The sequence below is a fragment of the Thunnus albacares genome, chromosome 6, assembly GCF_914725855.1.
Source record: "Thunnus albacares chromosome 6, fThuAlb1.1, whole genome shotgun sequence".
Taxonomy (NCBI): Eukaryota; Metazoa; Chordata; class Actinopteri; order Scombriformes; family Scombridae; genus Thunnus; species Thunnus albacares.
The window spans coordinates 21,800,338-21,822,524 of NC_058111.1; the positions used below are offsets into that span (position 1 = coordinate 21,800,338).

Sequence of the window (22,187 nt, forward strand, 5' to 3'; positions counted from 1 at the left end):
AGGAGCACTAACGAACCAAGTGGTACCAATGACCTTGATAATGACTCCACACAGGTTAAATACCTGGGACTCCCCACCAGCCAGTTAGAACTGAAGAAGCCCCTTGGATGAGAGGCAAAACATCTTCAAGTATCTTCAACCAAGTCCATTTGTCCTCGATTCAACCCTCCTTGAAAACCATGATGACTGAGAATCTTCACAGACAAAGGAGAGAACAATTTGAAGTGTATCACAATATTTACCGAGGTTAGAAACAGACTTTGGTGATTACACACCATGGATGTGAAGCATCTTCATTAAGTGTAGACACTGGTGGACAACCTGGTGGTGATGGGGAGCTGGTGGGTTGTGCAATAATAGGTGTGAAACTAAGAATGACAGAATTGCAATAATATTTAAAGAACAGCATCCAGGGGCTGACTGGCTCACTGAACACAGGCAGATTTTGGATCAGATTTCAGTTCGAACATGTATACACATGTATCTGAGAAGTTGACATTTTGAGTAAAGAATGAAACAAATAGACTACTACTACTATAGTTTGTTTCATGGTTTGTTAACTTAGCCTCCGCAGCTGGTGGAAGTCTGCCGAGTGGCAGCTTCTGTGAGCTGCTGGCCAATCAGAACAGATTGGGGTCATTGGGAAGGGGGCCTTAAGGAGACAGGACCTAAAACGGCAGACAGAGGCTGAACTGAGGGGCTGCAAAAAGGGTCAGTATGAGTTAAAGTTTTCTGAAAAACAACCTGTATATGTGTTAGGGATGTGCAGAGAGCCCAGTATCTGTATTTGTATCTATATTTGTTTAGGCAGCAAAATTATTTGTACTTGTATTTGTATTTGAATAAAAGTGGAGAGAGGCTTAAAAATCCTGTTTTTGTTTTTATTACGCTTTTAATTTTAGAAAATTAAAGTATTACAATAAGTGTTCATGAATAAACAACCTTACGAGGGAGGTCCCTACACCGGGTCTCAAACTGGAGCCCCAGATCATAGACAACTGTGCTGACTACTGATCTAAAACTTAACTCATCACCTCATTGCAGACAGACTTCTACCTATTTATACACCCAGAACACAGAGACAGCACAGCGTTTATTGCCTATTTTTTACAACCTAACTTTGTTGAAAGGGAAGGGGAACGACAGGTTATGGAGAGTCCCTCGGGAGCACTTCTGTCAGTAGCTCAGTTTTATCTCTGGGGAACACCCCCAATTCCGGGAGTGATGTCCAAATTAGAAAATGTGCGTCATGTAGCAGGTGGATGTGACTCCCTTCATTGAGACCTGCTGATAGACGTAACAGCGGAGCAGAGGAGAGAGACTGAGATAGTGATGTAACCAACCTGCATGCTGGTATTTGACTTTTTTTTTCCTTCCCAAAAACAAATAATTTTTAAAATATTTGGATAAAACAAATATTTGTGTAAAACCCACTATTTGTGCTTTGCCGAATAATGTATTTGTATTCGGGCACATCCCTAATATGTGCATGATGTGTCCCTTTTAAACTTAAAGCTTACAGTTAAAGTTGTAATAAACCATATTTTCCTTTAAAATCCAACAGTAAACCAATGATAACAGAGGTTGTGGCAAAATCAGATTAGTTGAAGTGAATAGCAATAACCACACTGAGTCAACGATGCAGGAAACATGTATAAATAGGAAATGATTAGTGAATTGCATGGCACCTTTGGGACACCTGCCACGGCATGTCTGACATATACTCAAGGAAATATGTGCTGGTGCGCTGGTGGTGTTTCAAGAGAGCAGATACGTTACCAGCATCAGTAGAACCTTTTGGCGAAGCATTGGTATTTGGACGAACATTCCTTTGTGCTTGCAGTTTTATGCGGTGTCCACCTCCAAAATAATATATTTTTTTGTCAAAATACACATAAAAAAACAAAAACTACCCATTTTATGTGTACCGAAGAATATTTCTGTTTGAACCGTTGTGCTTCTGTGTTGGTTCAGGAGACCTTGGGAAAAAGGGTTCCAGTGGAAAAGTGCAGAGCTCTGTTGTGCAGGGCATGGAGAGTTAACTATGCATGCAGGGATAAACAAATGGTACTGGAGTCACAGCAGACCATGTCAAAAAACATCTGGGGGCAGTGTGTGTGTCTGTGTGTGTGTGTGTGTGTGTGTGTGTGTGTGTGTGTGTGTGCGTGTGTGTATATATGTATTTGTTCTGGCATATTTGTGTGTGTGTGTGCATTTGTGTGTAGGAGCCAATAGACCACATCCTCCTGATGATCACAAGATAAAGCTCAGCCGATTAATCCCGTTATATGTTTGAATATAAAACGTCATTCACCAAAGATAAAAATAAGAGCGATAAGGTTACAGTGTGGAGTTTTTAGATTTGAGGCGTGTTACCGCTGAAAGCATTCTCTGTGTTATGGCCACCGTTACTGAAACGGCAACTTGAGCTCAGTTGGATTTTAAATGCCAAAAGATACCCTGCAACAAGAAAGAGCCTAAAGTAGCCTCCCTAAATTAGCCTGTCTGTCAAAACAAGATGTAGTGCCTCTGAGGACGCAGCATCCAGAGAGAGCATGCTAGTGAGCGTGTATGAGACAGTGTTTTCCATCTGGGAACTGACATTATTAATCATTTTTTCTGCTCATTAGGATGAAAAATGTTTTGACTAGTATTTAATTAGACTACAATATTTTATGTTGAAGCTACACAGCAAAGTTATGGCAGCATATCCTCATTATATGAACCTGGAAAAACAGCATCCATCCATCCATATTTCCAACAACCTTTTCCTCTTTGACCAGCTCCTCATGATCAGATGCTCTTGAATCACCCTGATCTCATTCTTTTGGTCACTCCCAGGTCTTATTTGATTGAAGCAGATGTTCTCTCTCCAGTCACCTGTTGATGAGGTAACTCTAGCTCTCGGTTAGGATCAGATGTCATCAGATGATGCACAACTTTAATTGGGTGTTTTGACCCTCAACCATTACGGCTCCCAGCTGGTGGGTCAGCAGAGCTGGCCAATATGCCCCCTACTCTGGACTCATCTACTTCACATCCAGCTGAGATGCTCTCCCTACTTTTGCAGAGATACATCCCTCTTCCTCCTTGCAGTGATACCCAGAACAGTCACGAAGCACCGAACTGATGCTGCATCTGACCTCAACAGGGAACAACCAAGCGGGCCACTGTTTGTCTCTGCCAGTGGTGGAGGAAGTATGAGGATCCTTTAAAAGTAGCAAAGCTGCAATGAAAAAATACTCCATTACAAGTAAAAGTCCTGCATTTAAAATCCTACTTAAGTGGAAGTACTGCAGTATTATCAGCTAAATTTACTTAATGTATTACAAGTAAAAGTACTCGTTTTGTAGAAAATCTGCCCCTGTGGCTAATATATGAAATATGTTTAATAAAGTAATACTGATGAATCAATGTGTAAGCATTTGACTGATGTAGCTGGTCTAACTACTTTATATACAGTCAGCAGGTTTAGTCCAATGGTTCCCAATAGAGTTGCAATGATTAATCGATTACACAGGAAATTAATCAACAACTATTTTTATAATCAAGTAATCATTTTGAGTCATTTTTTAAGAAATATTCTCAAATTCTTCTGTTACACCATCTCAAATGTGAATATGTTTTGGTTTCTTTAGTCCACTATGATAATAAACTGAATATCTTTGGGTTGTGGGAAACAGGGATCAACACTTTTCTCAAACGGCTATTTGATAATTCAAAAAAACAACAAAAATAAGCATCAGCCGCAGCCCTAGTTCCTAAAGGGTCTTCTTGTGAATAAAGCAAAGAATTAAAAACAAAGGTCTGATACAATAATTTGGATTCATTTTCAAACTTTTCTCTAATCTTTCATTTCTTTACTGTGAAGTATTGGAGAGTTTTACTTCTTTGGGCCTTAAACAGTTATTTATTTGACAGTTTAAAGGGGAAAATGTCTTTTTGGTGGAACTGCTAAGAACTCATTGACGTCTGAAACACAAGGAGCCACAACTACACACTGATTTTTATAAGGGGTCAAAAGCCAACAAAGTTACAAGAAAAGTTACTACTATTTTATTGTAATTCACAACTGTATCATATGTTATTTTATGTAAACTATTAATCTGAACAGCAACTAGTAACTAAAGCTGTCAAATTAATGGAGTAGTAGTGGAGTAAAAAGTACAATATATCCCTCTGAATTGTAGTGGAGTGGGAGTATTAAGTAGCATAAAATGGAAATACTCAAGTAAATTGCAAATACCTCAAAATTTTCCACCACTGGTCTCAGCAATCCTGAGCTAAAGGTTCATATTTTGAGGCTTTCCTTTCATGTGCCTCTTGCTCCTGTTATTAGCGCTGTGAGTTGCACTACAGTTTTCCTTGTTTCTTCTGTGGACAAAAGCACAATTTCAGTACATGGATAACATAAAATGATGTGAAGGACAGCATGAAGGCTGTAAATTGAAAGTTTTGCTTAGGCTCCCTTTTTAAACCGATGCACCTAACCATTGGTCAGTCTCCTTCTAACCTTAATTACTCCTAAGATTATGTTCCTAAACTCTTCCAGCTGCATCTAGGGCAATTTGTACTGCATGAAACGTGACATCATCTGAAAACAGCCGGGATGCCAGCCTGCTGTCACCAACGTGGACGCAGAACTCGGCTGACATCCTGTCCATAATGAACGAGAAACAGGGACAAGGTGCATCCTTTTAGGAGTCTAAACATTTTGCCAAGAATCTGAATATACCTCTTCCTCCTCTTCCTGTTAGCATACAGGGACCAAATGAGTCATGGTATGAAGAGTACCTGTGAGGAAATACCACATCATCTGCTCATAGTATGAGGCATAGTTTGTCTCTTTTTAGTGTTGAGCAGACCTGCTAGTATATACACATCCTACACTTCTTTGTCGGTAAGATTTGATCCATTAGCAGCTGTGTATCAGCACACCCCAGATGTCCGAGGATGATGTGATAGAAGTGAATTTAGTGACACACACACACACACACACGCACATACACACACACACACAGTGATACTGCAAGTTTGAACCAAAGTGACAGACTGGGAGAGGCAGGTTACAGAGTCTGGGAGCGCACACTAACCGCAGAGATGGACTTGGATTCAGTCCAGACTGCCTGCCACGCCAACTGTCAGTCATATTACACCGCTAACAAAGTATGCAATAAGTACCAGCTAATTAAGTCAAACTGGATGCAGTCTTAGAAACCAATACCACCTCACAGCTTACATTTCTGTTTTCGTGTCACTGTCATCCAACACTGTAGAATCGATTGCTTTTATACCTGTCACTGAGACATAAACACACACACACACACAGGCGGGCAGAGACGTCAACACGAACACAGATGCCAAAACCTTCTCGGTCAGTGACCCCCGGAGGCAGCATGTTGTACTGTAATTAAAGTATATTAACACATGCACCATGACTGTTTTTTTCTTTCACAGTCCAGGAAGAGGGGTTGTAAAGTGTTTCCCTGATACAGTATTCTGTATCATTATATCCCCCCTCCCTGCGTTTGATGTGCTGATCTTCAATCAGCCTGCAGTGGAGGGGTGAGGAACATCAGAAAGCTTTATACTGCCGCCAACTCGGGTTTCAGGATGCTGTAACTTTTTGAACTTTAAGCTGTTTCCTTGGGATTTTCTACTTGTGGGAGAGAATTTTATTCCTTGTGACAGGTGACCAGAGAGCAGAGTGATGGGAAAGGGTAAACTGTGAAAGTTAAGAAGTAGGATAAAAAGTTTGGTTTAGGCCTAGCCTAATAACCAGACTGAATCAATGAAGAATTTAGGTCCATACACTGTATATTGTATATTATATAGTATATATACTGTGCATATACATCTGCTTTGCTAAGTGTTACTGCTTTAGCAGATACTTGATACTGTGAGACTTTGGTTGGACACCCAGAAACCAACCAGTACTCTCACGCTCGAAAAATATTATGTGGCCCTCGGTTTTACTGTGTGTCAAGTACTTTGAAGCAATTTCACAAAACACAGGAATGTGCACCATCTGAGCCCAACATAAAGTGAAATAATTAACGTCTAAAAACTAGATTTTGACACAGGTTCCCTCCTTAAGACCAAGATTAGGAAATGAAAGACCCCTCTTAGTTGATATTGTACTCTAATGGTGCAAATTCCACAACAAATTTGTAATTAATCAAGCTATATCCATCTGATATTGAGTAAACCTGGGGCTCTTAGGGTTCCTGGATGTCTGTGGCGGTTGCCTGCTTTGCTGGGCGGATAATCTAGCCTTGTGAGTGAATCACTTATTTATTCATTTATATAGCAAAAATGTAATTTTTTCATCATAAAATCCAAAATCTCCTGCAAAAATCCCCATCAGTCATTTCCATCTTCTGAGTCTTAAAATCTTATTTTCTTTAATCAAGTGAAAACAATCTGCTAAAGTGCTAAAGTGGTGACATAACTTTCCCTGCTTCCAACACTATTCAACTTGTTTCAAGAATTCTGTGCAAATGTGTTATTTTCTTGATCCTAATTTCCCTTCAGTTATCCATTTATAGAAAGTTCCCAAATATGGGATTTGATGGGAAGGAAGTGGGATTATTTTGCCCCACTGGCAGCATTCTTTTCTTGCTGAAAGAAAAATAAGTCTTGAAGGGTTGAATATGAGACTAAATGACATAGACAGATGATTTTTGCAGTAAAGGGACCAAAGATGGCGGGGAGATAGGACGAGAGCTGACAGTGTGGGACTGTTTACAAGTGTGTGTGTGCGTGCGTGTGTGTGTGTGTGTGTGATCAAGCTCTATCCGTGACGTTGTCCAGCCCCTGGCAGTGGAAGGGGACTGAGGTCTGGCCGCCATGGAAACTGCCCATTGGGCCTCAGTGGGGAAGAATATCACGCACACACGCACACACACACACATGCTCTGTTTCTGTTGGACCGCCCTACAGGAATTCACTTATTTGTGGAAATGTTAAGAATTCAAGCAATGAAGCTTAGAGAATTGAACGTTAACCAAAAACGAAACACTTCCTGAGCGGCAGTAGGGTCACTCTGGTGGCTCAGCACAATGAGGCTCATACCATTTGCTTCTAGGTCCTGAGCTCTCTACAGTGTAGTAAAATAAAATGCCATGAAAAACTGATTTTATACCAAAAATAAAGACGTTACTCGCATGCTGGCTATGAGTGTGAGACAGCGAGTAACGACCTACCGTCTTCTTCCTGTTCAATCTCTCTCCCACATGGCTGCCTTTCACTTTCCTTGCATAGACAATGGCCATACTGTCTCGACTGTTTTCTAACCTATCCTAAACACTCACACACACACTCTCACAGACACACCCTCACGCACACATGAGTGCACATACAGACACTGATCAGTGCGATTTTCATGTTAACATCAATGTAAATGCATGCAGACACACACGTTTGCAGGGAGCACAAATACAGGCGCACACTCACACCCAAAAAAGGAAAAAAGCAGCAATATCACGGGTGTGATACCATCCTGAGGATGCCAGGGCAGAGCTAAAGTGTGGCACATGCCTTTGATGTGAATCCAGAGCATGGGCATGTAACAAACGCAGATACCAAATTACACCCTGTCCTGCTTTGATCTCTAAAACCCCATGCCTGCTTCTACAGAGGTAATAAGATTGTGTGTGTGAGAAAGAGTGTGTATCAGAGTGTGTATATGAAAGTGTTTATTCAGAGGTTTGCCTGCATAATCAGCTGTGACACAAGCATGCAAAGATGCATATATTTGTATGCATGTGTGTGCGTGTGCATGCATGAGTGCAAATGTGCAACGATCTGTGCAGTGTGTGTGTTGCAACGTGTGTGTTTGTCTATTGGAGGGCAGCAGTAACTGTGACGGGCCGTTGGGAACTAAACCCTGGCAGAGGCTTGTAGGCGCCTGGTAAAAACATGTTCCTGGAGACCTTTTGCCGCGTTTGTCTTGTCGTCACGTTGTCCACAGTGGACTCCCCACTCTGCCTTCGTAGCCGATGATGATCAGGTTGCGTCTTGGATTTCCATCTGAACCACCCTCTAATCTCATGACAGTCGAGCGTGAATGGAACCACTTCTCAGCCCTGTAAGGTCACCCGCTCGCAGGAATTAGCACAACACATGTTTATGTGTCCCTCATTACCTAAATGCGTCTCAGATTTTGGAGTGATACACCGAGTGATGGGTGATGCACTCAGAATCAAACACTGAAGTGACACTATGTCGTAAGTATGAACGTACTGTGGTTGATATGTTTTAAAGATACAAGCGCCCTCCTGTTTTTCAAACTGATCCTTGCTGATAGATGCTGATAGATGATGCACCTGAGTTGAGCAACAAGAGGATAAACAAAATAACTGCCGGACTGTTAACCTGTAACTTTGAATGTCATCACGTAGAAGACTTCTGGGAACTGAAATCATTACACGCAGTGCAGATATGACGTAAGAGAGTTGCTTTTTTCCCCACTCAAGCCTTTTGAAAATCGGTTTTATTTTATCTTTCTTTTCTTGCTCAAACATTTATTAAAAAAGATAAGAAACATTTAAAATACATGAGCTCAATCATTACAAATCAAAATATGTCACATAAAGAATTGAAAAATAAATATTAAATTACAAAATTACATTTAAATATTACAAAATTTGATTGGCACGGACATGCTTTGAGTACATTGTTATTTAAGGCTGGACACGGGTAAAATCAGTCATCTGAGTCAGAAAAAAAGACACCTGGGTGGCCCGGAGATCTAAGATGTTGATCATTTCATTGCAACGCCTCTGGTTCAAGTCCAGACAAGGATCTTTGTTGCTCGCTATCAAATCAAGGCAAAAATGTTTGAAAAAACACCTGAAAATGAAGAAGTTCCTCAAGTAAAAGCTGTAGTAGTGTTTGTTTTGACTGTAATCACTGTTGTCCATCAGGGGCTGAAAAATCCAAGATTATGCAATACTTACAATATTTATTAACAGCAATTGGAGATAAATGTTCTGCTATCATGCAGCAGTATCCATATATGGATACAAGAAGTAACCTTCTGTGAAGGCTGTATAGATTAGGTTTTCAGAAACAAGCGATGTTGTTTGTTGTTGCTATGCTGTAAGTAGTTCACATCTTTTAATTATGTTATGTATTGCCTGTAAACACAAGATGATTTGGGGAGCAATAAAGGGGGTTGGCAATGCCTCGTTAAAGCTGTTAATATCTTTTTTTTTAGCGGGAAAGTAGGACAGTTTGTCTCCCTGCATCCCCTTGGTAAAGCTGAACGAGTCATCCAGTGCTTGTAAATACCTGAGCAGCACAGCCAGGCTAATGGGGGATGGTGATGATGAACAGTGCTGCGGGAGGTTGAATGCACTTCACGGGTGTCTGGCGGCACTTAGTGGTGAATGTCTGCTACTGAGAGACATCAGTCTGTGGCACTGAGGTCACATGCGGTGGGTCCACTCACATGAGCAAAAGGCCTTCATGGCATCTTATGTGACACTTAACTCTTTCAAACCGGTGTGTCGCATCACTGCAAATACTGATCATAATTGTGCTGCTATTCAGTGACACACAGCCAGTATGCAGCTTGTTTACAAACACGTGTAAACACTTAAGCCTGCCAAAATGGCCGAATGATGTAATGGAAACTATGAACGCACTGGGATCTGCTGTCTCACCAGGAATAGAGGGCAAAGTATGAAGCAGCGGCACAATGTCAGCATGTGTTACCATCCGGGCATGATTCTGAAAGCAGCAATGGTTTTATTTTACCACCGAGACAGATGTCCCATCATGTTTGACTCTAACTTCCAAGATGATTCTTCTTAGAAAGATTAAGGCAAAAGGCTTAAGGCAAAAGGCAAAGCTGTTGGTACTTAAGGTGCTTAGTGTATAGCGTTATAGCGGGCACTTCATATCTGTAAGACGAATTAAATCAAAGGACATTTGCATGTTTTCAAGTGTTCAAAAGGAGTGTTGTTTTTCCCATATTGGTGAGTAGTTGAGTTGCTTACAAAATGATGCACGTCCTGGATCTCCATACAGCTTCACGATCATGGCTGCTCAGTTTGGGGTCATTCAGTTCATCGAACAACCCGCAGTCAATCATCTCCTTCTGCCACTGGATGGAGACTGCGCCTGTGCTGAACTCCCTGAAGAATTTCTCATCCTTGGCATCGAGCTTAACGTCATTGACCTCAGAGGTGACCTTGAACTCGTCTGTGTCCTTGGCGTAGACCACGTTGGACTTTGGCACCCAGGGGGGCTCCACCAGCCCTGCGTCCAGACGATGGAAATCGATGCTCTTGAAAAACACGTGGTTTCGTGGGTCACCACTTGTCCAAAAAAGACACATAACAGGTAATGATTTTACTATTGAAAAATTGGACAGTTTTACTTGATAGGGGGCAGGTGAAACAGTGCAATTGGGCAATAAAAAGAGTTCATTAGGGGGTGTTAAAGGTTGGATCAAAAATCCATTTGATGATGATATATTGTGATATATTAAATTCTCACAAGGTTACATTATTCGTTAATTAATTTAACAGAGTAATACAACTGATCGCTTCATTACTCTGTATGCTTTTCTTAACACAGTTGCAAGACGGAAAAAACAGGGAATAAGACATCCACTATCAGTGAAATAAGAGAAATAATAGTGAAATAAAATAACAAAATCAACAAATATATATGAAATACAAGTAGAAAAGAGGTCAAACTAGTTAAAGTACCCTACACACCCATGGTACATCCCACAGGTTTTTCAATTATTTAGCCTGGTTAGAGCTCTTCTCAGAACTCTGTGAGCATGTACAGACTTTGCTTAATAGGACTTTTTTCACAGCAAACATTTTTTAATGTCATTCTAGTAAAAGTGTGTGACTAAGGACATTAACTATGGTTCTGGGTAAAACCTGAAAGTGATGCAGCTAAATAGAAGTGAGCCATCGTTAATGTGATAATTTACACCTGTGCTTTTCCTACTGTGACATGTGAAAAATGGTTATTGACATCTCGCTCACTCTCCTGCTACCTTTACTGTAGCTGCACATTAAGGTGGGATAGCTTTATTATTCTTATTAGTGCATAAAATAAGGTGACTTCATGTAAATCCCACCCAATTCCATCTAAGAAGAAAGATGTCCCATCCTTAATTTATTGGTAAGATCAGTTCCCTCATACAAGTGAGCTCTCCGATACACCCAAGTGGCTGCAATTGGAGTCACAGGCAGTAAGAAACTTCTCTTTCAGCTCTTCTGTTTTCCAGTGAGGATTATTCAACTGCATCTGGTGGAAGATAGTTTTGTCCTGCAAAACTCACTTAAAATTTGAAAACAAATTAAAAGGGTGGTTCAAGCACCTGAATTTTCTGTATATTCTCCTGTTTGTTTCAATCTTGTTTCAATTTAATTTAATTTAATCCCAATTTGATCAAGCCTTTACTTACTGGAAGGATAAAAGTCTGACAACCATCACAGACTTGTATATAAATAATCACTTTGCATCTTATATGGGGCTGAGAGAAACTTTCGCCCTTCCTCAAGCCCACTTTTTAAATTATTGAAATTTTGTTGAAAATAATTTTTGAAAACCCACTCAAGAAACAGTCTTTTTATGCTTTAATGAAACAACATCCTGACTCTAAACATCTTGTCTCAAAATTTGTGCTGTTGTTTTCTAATATGACTGTTGTATCATCAATCCATGTCAAACATGCCTGGGAGGCAGATGTTGGTGTAGAGTTGACTGATGAGGTGTGGAGGGAGGGGTTGGTTCGATTAATGCAGCTGATTCATTTCAAAGTCACGCGTAGATTACTTTATTCTAAAGAAAAGATTAACAAGCAACACACAAGGTTTTCATGAAAAAGTCGAGAGTACCTGGTTCCCAGTTATTACACACCTTAACTCTCCTGCTTGTTAGCAGAGTACCCTTCTGTCTGATATCAAGTTTTGCCATTCTCAGCCATACGCTTTTTTAAATGTTTTTCTTTTTTTAATGATATAGGCTGAAACATTGTTGTATTTTTCTCTGTCTAGTCTGGCTTTATGTGGTTGTTGTCTTTTTTTAATTTTGGTTCTGTTTTGCATCAACCAGAATGTGGCTGCAAAATGAGGAGGAAGTATGTAGTACATTAAAGTATATAAAATCACTTAAAAGGGGCAGTTCAGAAGAGATTTAGAATTACACCAAATTGGGGAACTTACGAACGATAGATTTAATTTAATTGTATTTAATGGGAATCCAGCTGAGAAAAAACAGAATATGTTGTGATCTCATTTCCTTGTTTAAGTGCCTGATCTGGCTGGTGTGTTTTCAACAAATGTCAGAGTATGTTTTCATAAATTCAGCACCCCCTTGTGCTGGCAGGAATCTGTTGCTTCTGCAATATAATTTCTCTGATCTCTGAACATCTGAACATTGTTGTGTAGACTTTTAATTTAGGATGGTACTTGTATAATAGCAGGATAACAGCATGTTTTCATTGGTTTGTGGGAGAGTTAAACATTGGACATTAGACATCTAATTGGATCAAAAGTGCTGCTGCCAGGTAATGAACTGTGTTACTCATTACACCTACACCAACAAACCTCATGTAAGGAACTTAAGTTTGAGGGTTTTTTTTACTTACCGGCACCCAAGGCGTTGGTGCACTCTCTTCTTCAAAAGCCGGCTGATGATATCTTTGGTGGGAGAATCAAAGCATTTGTGGTCAAACTTGCACTCATCCTCCAGAGTGCGGCGGGTCACCTCGTCATTCTGCACCTTTTCTCTGAAGTCTTTAAAAGGCAAACGGGCAGCCACCATCTCATAGATGCTGCAGCCCAGAGCCCACCAGTCCACAGACATGCGGTAATTCTCTTGCCTCAGTATCTCAGGAGCCATGTAACCTGACGTACCGGCCTGACGACACACAGAGAGAGGAGAAAAAAGAAGAATAAGGGAGGATTCAAATCTTTCTCCATAATTGAGGGTATACAAAGGTTTTGCAATCTTACAGTCTGTTGAGGTTTTTAGGTCTATTAAAATTCTGGTGGCCAGGGACAACTGTGTTTTTGTGATAGCGCTGCCTTCTGTTTCTATAAACCAATGGTTCTCAAGCTGGGGGTCAGGACCCCCACAAGATAAATCTTTGCTTTTTTCTTGTGAATTACTTGAACACGTTACCTGGATAGGCCTCTAAAAATGATAGACAGGCATATACAACTGGTGACAAAGGGTTATAGAGTATACATTGCTTCATTTTGAGGGGCCACAAGCTAAAAAGGTTGGGAACCACTGCTATAAACAGCAGTGTAGATAAACAGTATAAACACTGAAAGACAAAGATTCAACACAAAAGACAAATATGTATGCTATAGTGAGTTTAAAATGCTTAAAACTCATCTACAAGGAGATTTTAAAAGATACTATTGTAGGTCCCGCGGTGAGGTCAATATGATGTACGCTTTTCTCAAAGGTGGAAGAAAGTTTGTGAGACCAGACAGACTTATCTAGTTTAGAAATAATTTCAGTCTGTTAGAGAGCATCTTGACCTGCATCCACATGATGGAAAACTAAATTAAATAATGAAACATGGAGACACAAATACAGACACAAGAATGCAATGTGAAAAAATCTAAATGGGGGCCTGACAATCAAACATTGTTAAAGCAGATAATGTTTGCATTAGGTACACTTCATCAGGTCTGTCAGCTGACAGTTGAGGCTTCATTGTCCCGCTTATATCCCATCTCTAGTGAATGGAGACTCGCTGTGAATCTCCTGACTCATCTCCTTGTACAGACATGTGGAAGCCATCGTTGGTATCAGTGATACAAAGATTAGCCAGATAATGCTAACAGGCTCTGGTCAGTGTTCCATACATTTCCCGGCCGATGCAGCGTCCAAGTGGGGATGGGGTCAGGCACCTTTTAATAAGATTAATTTGTGCCAAACAGGGTTATGATCTTGTATGTTGTTGGTCAGAGCAGGATTAAGACCCATCATATCTATTCCTGGTAAGCTACTTGTAGTAGTGTGTGAACAAATATACTATATTAAGAGGGAGGGAAGATGAGCGGAAGAACAGTGCAGTGAACTTCAGGGAGCAAAGGTCACAGAAAGGTAGGTTCAGCCAAAGGACAGGTCATTACACTAACCTTCTGGCAAATCATTTTGCCCTTTGGCAGTTCAACAGCCAATCCGAGGTCTGACAGCCGACACTGGCCTTTACCGTCCAGCAGCACATTCTCAGGCTTCAGGTCACGGTACACAATGTCCATCGAGTGCAGGTGGAGGATCCCGGTGGTTATCTGGGCCGTATAATAAACAACACGATCCATACGGATGCCCCGCTTCCCAAGGTCGTAGATATGGAACCTGAGGTCTCCTCCATTCATGAGGTCCATGACCAGGCACAGGTGGGTACTGTTGTCGTAAGCGTAGGCCAGGTTTACGATGAAAAGGCTGTTGACCTTCTCCAGGATCTCCTTCTCCACAAGGGCCAGCCTCTCGCCACCTTTCTTCTTCAAGCGCCTCTTATCCAGCTTCTTGCAGGCGTACATCTGGCCTGTGTGTTTCACCTGCACCGCACACACCTGCGAGACAGTTTTATTCATTAGCTGCTCTTCTTTTATTGTTTGTTGTTTCTATGCCATCCTAAAATATATTTCTGCACTGTCTTTCACTCAGTTGTGAGTTCATCAAGGTGTTTCCTAAATAGCAATTTGAGATTGTCATAAGATGCTGGACACCTACCTCACCAAAGCCACCTTTTCCCAATATCCGAAACTCATAAAAGTATTTGTCAGTGATCGTCTGTTTCTCATACTCCTTCCACTGCAGAAACCTATAAAAGTAGATGCTTTCCAGGTATTCAGAGAAAGGTTTGCCTTTCAGGAAGTCCCGTGTGGCTTCTCTTATCTTGCTCACGACCGCATCGTCAAAGTTCTCGTCTGATAACTTCTTGCATCCCTCAGCAGCCTCTCCTGTAAGGTAAGAGAGAAAACTCCTGGACTCAGGTTGACAGTACTTGGCAAGGACTCTCCATTTGGCCGTCTCTTTGGTTTCCGCTTCGGCAAAGGTCATGTCACTCAGCTCCTCCAAGAACTCAGCAGCAGCCACATACTGTGAATTCGAGGCAAGGAGAAACTGCTGAAACAACTTCCTTCCAATAGGCTGCTGCTCACACAGTGACTCGTACTGTTCCTCTGCTGCTGCCCGCAGAGCAGAGGACTTATTTGGTTTGGGCAGCGTCAGGGAGGCTCTCTTCTTTTTCAGCTCATTGCGATCTATCTGCTGAGCCTTTAGGTAGGCCGTGTTTGCCACCAGGTTGTCTAGTCCCACCAGGTCACCCATATTGGATGTGTCCTGTGGCCTGCCTGTAGGCAGCTGGGCCAGATAAACTAAAACACTCAAGCTCACTCATCTGCAGGTTCCAGTCAGAGAGTGAGCACCTCAAGCACCTGCACCCTGAACATCCTCTGCCTCTTGTACTTTTAATGGTCGTAAAGAGGCGTGGCACAACTGTCCTTGGGGATTTGTTGGTAGCTAAGTGTCTATGCAGGCTTATTTGTAGACGGCACACAGGGAAAGTAACTTATGTGGTTTGAACTTAAGAGGATTTAGGCTTGTCTATTTTTAGAAGATGTTAAGTGCCTGTGCACAGTAATTGGGCTGCCAGCATGACATGATGAGGTGGCACATCCTGACCTAAACAAGTTATGGTTGATTATGGCTTGTTAAGAGATAAAGAAGCCACTGAGAGAGCAATTTGTGTGTGTTGTGTGTCGTATGCAATGAAGTAGGTACACTTCATACTTACTAGAGGGGAAAGAATGAGGACTTCACTGACTTAACAGTAATTAAGCAGCCTAAGAAATTAATGTTCATAACAGATCAGTGATGCAGCTGTAGGCGCAGTCATTGCTGAACATTCATCAGTGTTCAACAATGATTTTAAAAGCCCCTGAGATACATACTGATCATCAATATTCCTCTGCACAACAGTGGACTATTGCCACACTTCTGCTTATACATCGTGTGGACAAAATAACATGAACACCTGCGTAAACTAATGCAATTAAACAGCCTTGCTATAGATATTACACTTCCAAAGCTGAAAAGGTTCAATATTTTCTGAAAGTGTCAGAGAAATGTTGTATGAACTCTGTTATCTTTTGAGAACACAGTTGGTATGAAGTGTTGCTGTATAAAGATGCATCACATGGTAATGGTTGTATTGATAATTTGATGGTTAAGCTTGTCAGATATTTCTCAAATAAAATTTTCTGCTTCCTCCTGTCTGACATTATAGTAAATTGAATATCTTTGGGATTCAGACGTACTCAGGACAAAACAGGATATTTGCTGACATCCCCTTGAGCTCTAGCAATTGTGTTTCGTATTTGTCACAGTTTTCCTAATTAAATCAATTTCATAGATGATTAGAATATTATTGGCAGAATTAACTGATAATGTAAATAATTGTTAGCTGCAGCCGTAATATCAATTAAACATCACATTCAGGGTCCTACTCGTGTGAAATTTGCTGGATGAGACGTCAGGCAGTGCCTCATGTTCACTTCCCCCACATGGTCAACGGGTTTGAAGCTACGATCTTCCAGTCATTAGTTGCACGTCTAAGTGAATTAACCCAATCAGTCTTCCCCTCTTACAATATTCCCCCAACAAAGAAACTGTGTTCAACAAGGAACACGAACTGTCCTACACAACAGCAGCTGCAGAAAATCCACAAAAACATTTTTAACATGTTGATGCACTCTTTATGTTTGAAAAATTCTAACTATCGTCAAATCCCATGTAATTATTCCACAGTGTGCACATTTATCACATTAAATTTCATTGATCTTGGCTGGGTTTCGCCTTGCATTGAAAGCAATGAGAAGGTTAAGCTTTGAATTGGAAGTAGCCCAGCCTTACCATCCATGTATAACATAAACGCTAGTGGTGGTATGGTGGTTAACATGGCTGCCTTCCAGATAGTTCACTTTGACTGCCAAAGTACTTATGGTGGTGTGTAAAGGTTTTAGAGTCTGTTGCACATATAGGAATTGTTTGGTGTTTAGAGGCGTTGTTTAGTAGCTTATTCTGACACATCTTGTCTATCAGGATCTCATGTACAGTATGGGCACCTAAACTGGATTAATCTAGACCTCCGGTTACTGTGCAGAGAAAGTTGCCCATTTTTTGAGTGTGTGTATCAGTGGAGATAAATAGTTGATCATAAGATCAAGGTGGTTATGAGGTTAAAGGTGCCAAGTCAGAGATGATGCCCTTTCCCAGTGACTATTTCAAATGCGAAAAAACATGTATTTAACAGATAACTTCATCCTTCAAGCTCTATACTGCAGACATGATACCTGTTTTAGTACCAAAACTAAAATTTAAGAAGAAATTAAGAAATTATCTTATAAAAACTGAACTTTTACTTAACTATTATTAAGCATTTTCCACAAAAGCAGTTGTACAATAGTCTAAAACTTGCATAATTATGCTTTGATTCAGAAACTGTCTGATGAAAGAAAAAGAAAAGCTGCATAGCAATTTTAGCAGGAATTTGGTGCCAAATTTTAGTACTTGACAGCTTTTAATTCTTGGTCCAACAGAGACGTTTCTATTGATAACAAAAAAAATGAGGTTTACTACTCAGTATTTAGCAGGCCAATGTGCACTTTTTCAAATCTGGTATTGAATATCTGTTGTAGAGCTGCATCAATTTATATTGCTTATATTAATTATTTGCCAAGCTTATCCACACAAGTAATACATACACAAACTGGACACAATGTTTACAGCTATACACAATGTTTTTTATTCTTAAAAAAACAGTCACATATTCAAGATGTGCCAAACACCACCACCAACAATAATGTAACGCTAACAAATGACCAAACACTGCAACAAGTTTCATCCATCTCTTCACGACTCTTCATCCTTCCAGGTCATATCAACCAATCGGTGACCAAGGAGTCTGCGCTGCTTTATTTTGGCCATACTCCTCCTTCGCCACTTGGGGTACTGGAACATGCAATCATATGTAGGAGGGGAGCTGTAGACAGTGGCTCTGTAATGATCATTGTCAAGTCTGACACCACTTTTGGGTGCATTCAGGTGTAGTCTGAGAATCAGACTGCCTGGAGGTGGAGCTTATTTGCCGATTCTCTGAACCACCCAGTCCTGCTGGCAGAGGGGACAGCGATTGTTCTGCTTCACCCACAGAGACATGCAGCAGTTATGGAAGGAGTGGTTGCACTCTCCCCACACGACTGAAAGACAGAGACGGACAGAGCATGATGAGTGACATGGTGAGAGATAATGAACGAGCACCAACAGGGAATAAAACTGATTATCTTTTAACTGGTACTTTTATGTACACTATGATTTCAGTTCAGTATCACCCTTTTGCAAAAATCACATCTCTTGGTGTTGTGCTTCAGTGCAGTGAAACAAGGTAGTGGGGAAGTTTACAGAGACTACTAAAAAGGAGAAATTATAATATAGTGAGCTGGTTATGATACATTTTCAGAAAAAAAGAAACTTACAAATATGGTATTTGTTATATCTTTCTTCATATAAATAATGCTTACAATATTTACTCTAAGATGGCTATAATAAAGCTGGAATAATCCCATGTACAGAATAAATGACAGTAGGTAATCCAAATTGAGTGAAGCTTTTTACATTTAAAAACTATCCTAAAGCATGTTTTTGTTACAGTCTAAAACTTTCAGTGACAACAATACAGCACCAGAACAGAATACTATCAGTAAAGCCGCAACTTACCATTTATTTCAATATCATTTAATCCCTAAATGATTTTTCATATTCACAATTAAATATTTAGACTATAAAATGTCAGAAAATAGAGAAAAAGGCCTTTCACAATTCCCCAGAGGCTACTGCGTCATCTTTTTCTTGTTATGTTCAGCCAGTGCTCAAAATCAAGACAAATTTAAACTGATGTAAGAGAAAAGCAGCGTCTGCTCACACTTGAGAAGCTGAAACTGGAAAATGTTTTTGCTATATTGTTCATCTTATCAATTTATCGAAATTGTTCCATTATATTCTGATGATCAATTAATCATCTGAGCACTAACTGTCAGTTATATTAATTTAGATTATGTCAGTGGTTTATAGTGTAGGTATCCAGTAATCCACTGGTATATTGTACTGTTAACTGGTTCATGATATATGTCTTTATGCATTGCACTGCTTTACTCACATTAGTTATATAACAGTTACTTTGCATGTAGCTCTTATCAAATGTTGACTTATGTCATTATCACATTCATTTCAAACGTTATATAACTAAATAATGTGTTTCACTGTCTCTCTGTGCAGATTCTGGCTGATTTAAGTACATTTGATTGACATTAAAACGGTAAAAAGAGGAATTTAAAGCTCCTTCCTCTGTGATTATCTGGCTTGGTGGATTTCCGTGACAGCTAGCTGAGGTTAGCTGGTTGGATTAACCTGCTGAGTAGCTTTAGTCGTGTGATGACTAAACACTAAACACTACTAACAAGTTTTTAAATGCTGACATGATCTTACCAACACAATCCTCCTGTTTGTTTTCCGCCTGGCATCGGAGACAAGCGTCTGCAAATGAAAAAAGACACGTTACAGTTGCACGACGCCTGGGACTGCAGATAACTGTTAGTTAACGCCGGGTAACATTAGCCATGTTAGCTTCACTGACTGAGCTAGTAGCCGACTAAACGCCGTCAGCTCCCCAGACTCACCCATCACCTGCACCCGACAAATGGCACAAGTGTCACATTCAACGTCCCAGCTCCACATGGCTACAGCATTCCACTTCTTTAAGGAAAACATCTTGTCCCCGCCCGACTTAGAGCCCGAAGAAGTGTTGTGAGAGAGGACTATACCCGGCTCGTCACCGTCATCCATCTCTGCTACACAGCTAGCTAGGCTAAACAAAATGGACGGAACTGAGGCGATGCTAGCCCCGATGCTAGCTGGGTTAGCAAGCGTCTTGTTGTCATAGCGACAGGAGAGGGCGCTGTTTTCTAGGATATAAAGTAACTGCTCCTAATATTATGTCCACCCCAGTAAGGGGGGCAAAATATTAGGAACACTTTTCAATATAATGCACTCCAGTACACCACCACCCACTACGACCTCAGTAATAAACATAAAGCAGAATTATCACATTTCTGACAATGTCAACAAAAACTGAACATGTATAAACTTTGTAAATGTAGAATTTTCTGTTGTATTGGATTGTATTAGATTGCATAGGTGTACCTAATGAAGTGGCCGGTGAGTGTATGTACTATAATTACTTATATATGCATGTGTAGGGGTATGTAAAGATGTATATTTGATTGTTTAAAGACATTTGGTTTTTATTTATATACTAAAACAGTGTTTTTGTTCGTCACCTCAGGGCAACATTGTGCAGTTAGACCACTCTTGTTAGGGCATCATGCATGGAGATGTGCTGGGAGGCATAGTTATAAGACTGCAAACACACACTCGAGCATATATGTAAAGAGAGAAGCTAAGGCTACACACACACATATTTTTTTTGGGGGGGGGGGGGGGTGTTGTCCTCTCAGTGTAGATAATATCAATCATATATATGATTAATATATTATCATTAATATATTACCCCCAAAAAACAAATACAAGGATGTACACTTACAGTTTTGGTCTTCTATAATGGGTGATTAACAGTGGGAAAAGGCTTGTTGTATTCAAAATAAATACTACATTAATAATAGATTCAAGATTCCTTTATTGTCATTTCTCGGTACTAGAGTACATTGAATTGAAATTCTGTTTCTCCCACATCAAAAACACTTGCAGAATAAGTTATTACTAAAAAATATACTTATCAAATATATTAAGAAAGTTTCTGAAACATAAAGTAATGGAATTATATAAATACACACAAGTACACAAAAGTATAAAAGCCTTCAAACTGGAGCAATGGTAAACATGAGTATCCTTCAAGATTTTTCAATTCGATTTTTACAACAAATTTGTCCCGTAAAAGAAGTGTGGGAAAGATTTAGGCTAAATATAGACTATGCCTGTGTTTTTTGCAAGTCAGATAGGGAAACAATATTTCATTTGTTTTTTCACTGTGCTCATTCAAATTTATTTTGATTAGATATGCAAAACTTTATATATAGTAAAATGTGTACTAATGTACAGATGGATGTATTTGATGTTATATTTTGTGTTCAGTGGGATGGATAGCAACATTACCTACCTCTACCTCCTACCTAACTTGGTAGATTCCACATCTGCAAGAAATAGTCTGACTCCAAAACTGCTTTCATTGGTTTGTTGTTGAACTCAAGCATTATGGCACCTTAATTGAAGACGTGAAGAAAAAAAAGCCAAGAAGACTTTCAATATTTTAAAGGAAGTTTAAAACATTTTATTTGAACTCTAAAAGGACTCACAGTGAATGGACTTTGGACTCCTCCGGTTTTTATGTTTTTTTTTACTGTTTTTGTATGACAATTGTTATTATACCAAATGTACATTTAAAATATAAAATATAAAGTCAAAAATATACTCACAAAATACACACACACACACTCACGCACACACACACACACTATTAACTATCAATAATGTGTAACACAAAAACGTTTGTAGTCATAAAACTCAGGCACTTGCTTCTTTATATGAATACATATATTTATACATAATTTAATAATGATACTGCCATCTGTTGGCCCAAAGGTAAAATGTCCAATTCTGTGGACAATAAATTATATTCTAAACCATGTGTGTCTGTTTCTTTATGTGTAGTGGAGGCTCTTTGTCTAAACGTGTCTTTTCTTCTGACAAATAGTAGCAGATGTAACACTAGGCTGAGCGTTTATTAACTTAAACTTTATTTGTATTGCAGGAAAGAAATGAAAAAAAGGCACTAAATACCTCTGCTCACTAGGTTTTGTACCAATCAGGTAACACCTGTCTTCAATCAGGTTTAACGACTGCTTCTCTCATGCTGTAAAGTTTATGCACACTGACGAAAGGCCTAATAAATAACTTTTGTAAATTTTGTCCTTCCTCTGAATGTTTCAAAGATGTTTCAGTCCCTTGTTTTGACTCGAAGATTTTTTTCAGATTCTCTTAAATTATTGCATCTTCCCCAAATCTTATTGATTCAAGGTTGTTCTTGCTGTGCTTGACCTTGATTTATGCAATAT

The 22,187-nt window shown here is 39.8% G+C and overlaps 2 protein-coding genes across 2 annotated transcripts; both read right to left on the minus strand.

Moving 5' to 3' along the window:
* Positions 1-8,566: 8,566 nt before the first annotated feature.
* Positions 8,567-15,397, minus strand: grk7b (G protein-coupled receptor kinase 7b). The gene is made up of 4 exons (XM_044354205.1): positions 14,731-15,397; positions 14,133-14,570; positions 12,623-12,894; positions 8,567-10,325 (listed from the first exon to the last, which is right to left on the minus strand). Exons 1-4 carry the CDS (start codon positions 15,328-15,330, stop codon positions 10,001-10,003), a joined length of 1,635 nt encoding a protein of 544 aa, XP_044210140.1. The 5' UTR covers positions 15,331-15,397; the 3' UTR covers positions 8,567-10,000.
* Positions 15,398-17,782: 2,385 nt separating this feature from the next.
* rnf7 (ring finger protein 7) lies at positions 17,783-19,974 on the minus strand. Its single transcript, XM_044354110.1, has 3 exons — positions 19,737-19,974; positions 19,546-19,593; positions 17,783-18,260 (listed from the first exon to the last, which is right to left on the minus strand). The coding sequence occupies exons 1-3, from the start codon at positions 19,900-19,902 to the stop codon at positions 18,142-18,144; spliced, it is 333 nt and encodes a 110-aa protein (XP_044210045.1). The 5' UTR covers positions 19,903-19,974; the 3' UTR covers positions 17,783-18,141.
* Positions 19,975-22,187: the final 2,213 nt, after the last annotated feature.

Coding starts and splice junctions, on each gene's coding strand:
- rnf7 (XM_044354110.1), bottom strand. CDS start 19,902: ATGGATGACGGTGACGAGCCGGGTATAGTCCTCTCTCACAACACTTCT. Junction 19,594..19,736: donor TTGTCGGGTGCAGGTGATGG/GTGAGTCTGGGG, acceptor TTTCATTTGCAG/ACGCTTGTCTCCGATGCCAG. Junction 18,261..19,545: donor CAAACAGGAGGATTGTGTTG/GTAAGATCATGT, acceptor TCTGTCTTTCAG/TCGTGTGGGGAGAGTGCAAC.
- grk7b (XM_044354205.1), bottom strand. CDS start 15,330: ATGGGTGACCTGGTGGGACTAGACAACCTGGTGGCAAACACGGCCTAC. Junction 12,895..14,132: donor GCAAAATGATTTGCCAGAAG/GTTAGTGTAATG, acceptor GTGTGTCGTCAG/GCCGGTACGTCAGGTTACAT. Junction 10,326..12,622: donor CACCAACGCCTTGGGTGCCG/GTAAGTAAAAAA, acceptor TTTTTGGACAAG/TGGTGACCCACGAAACCACG.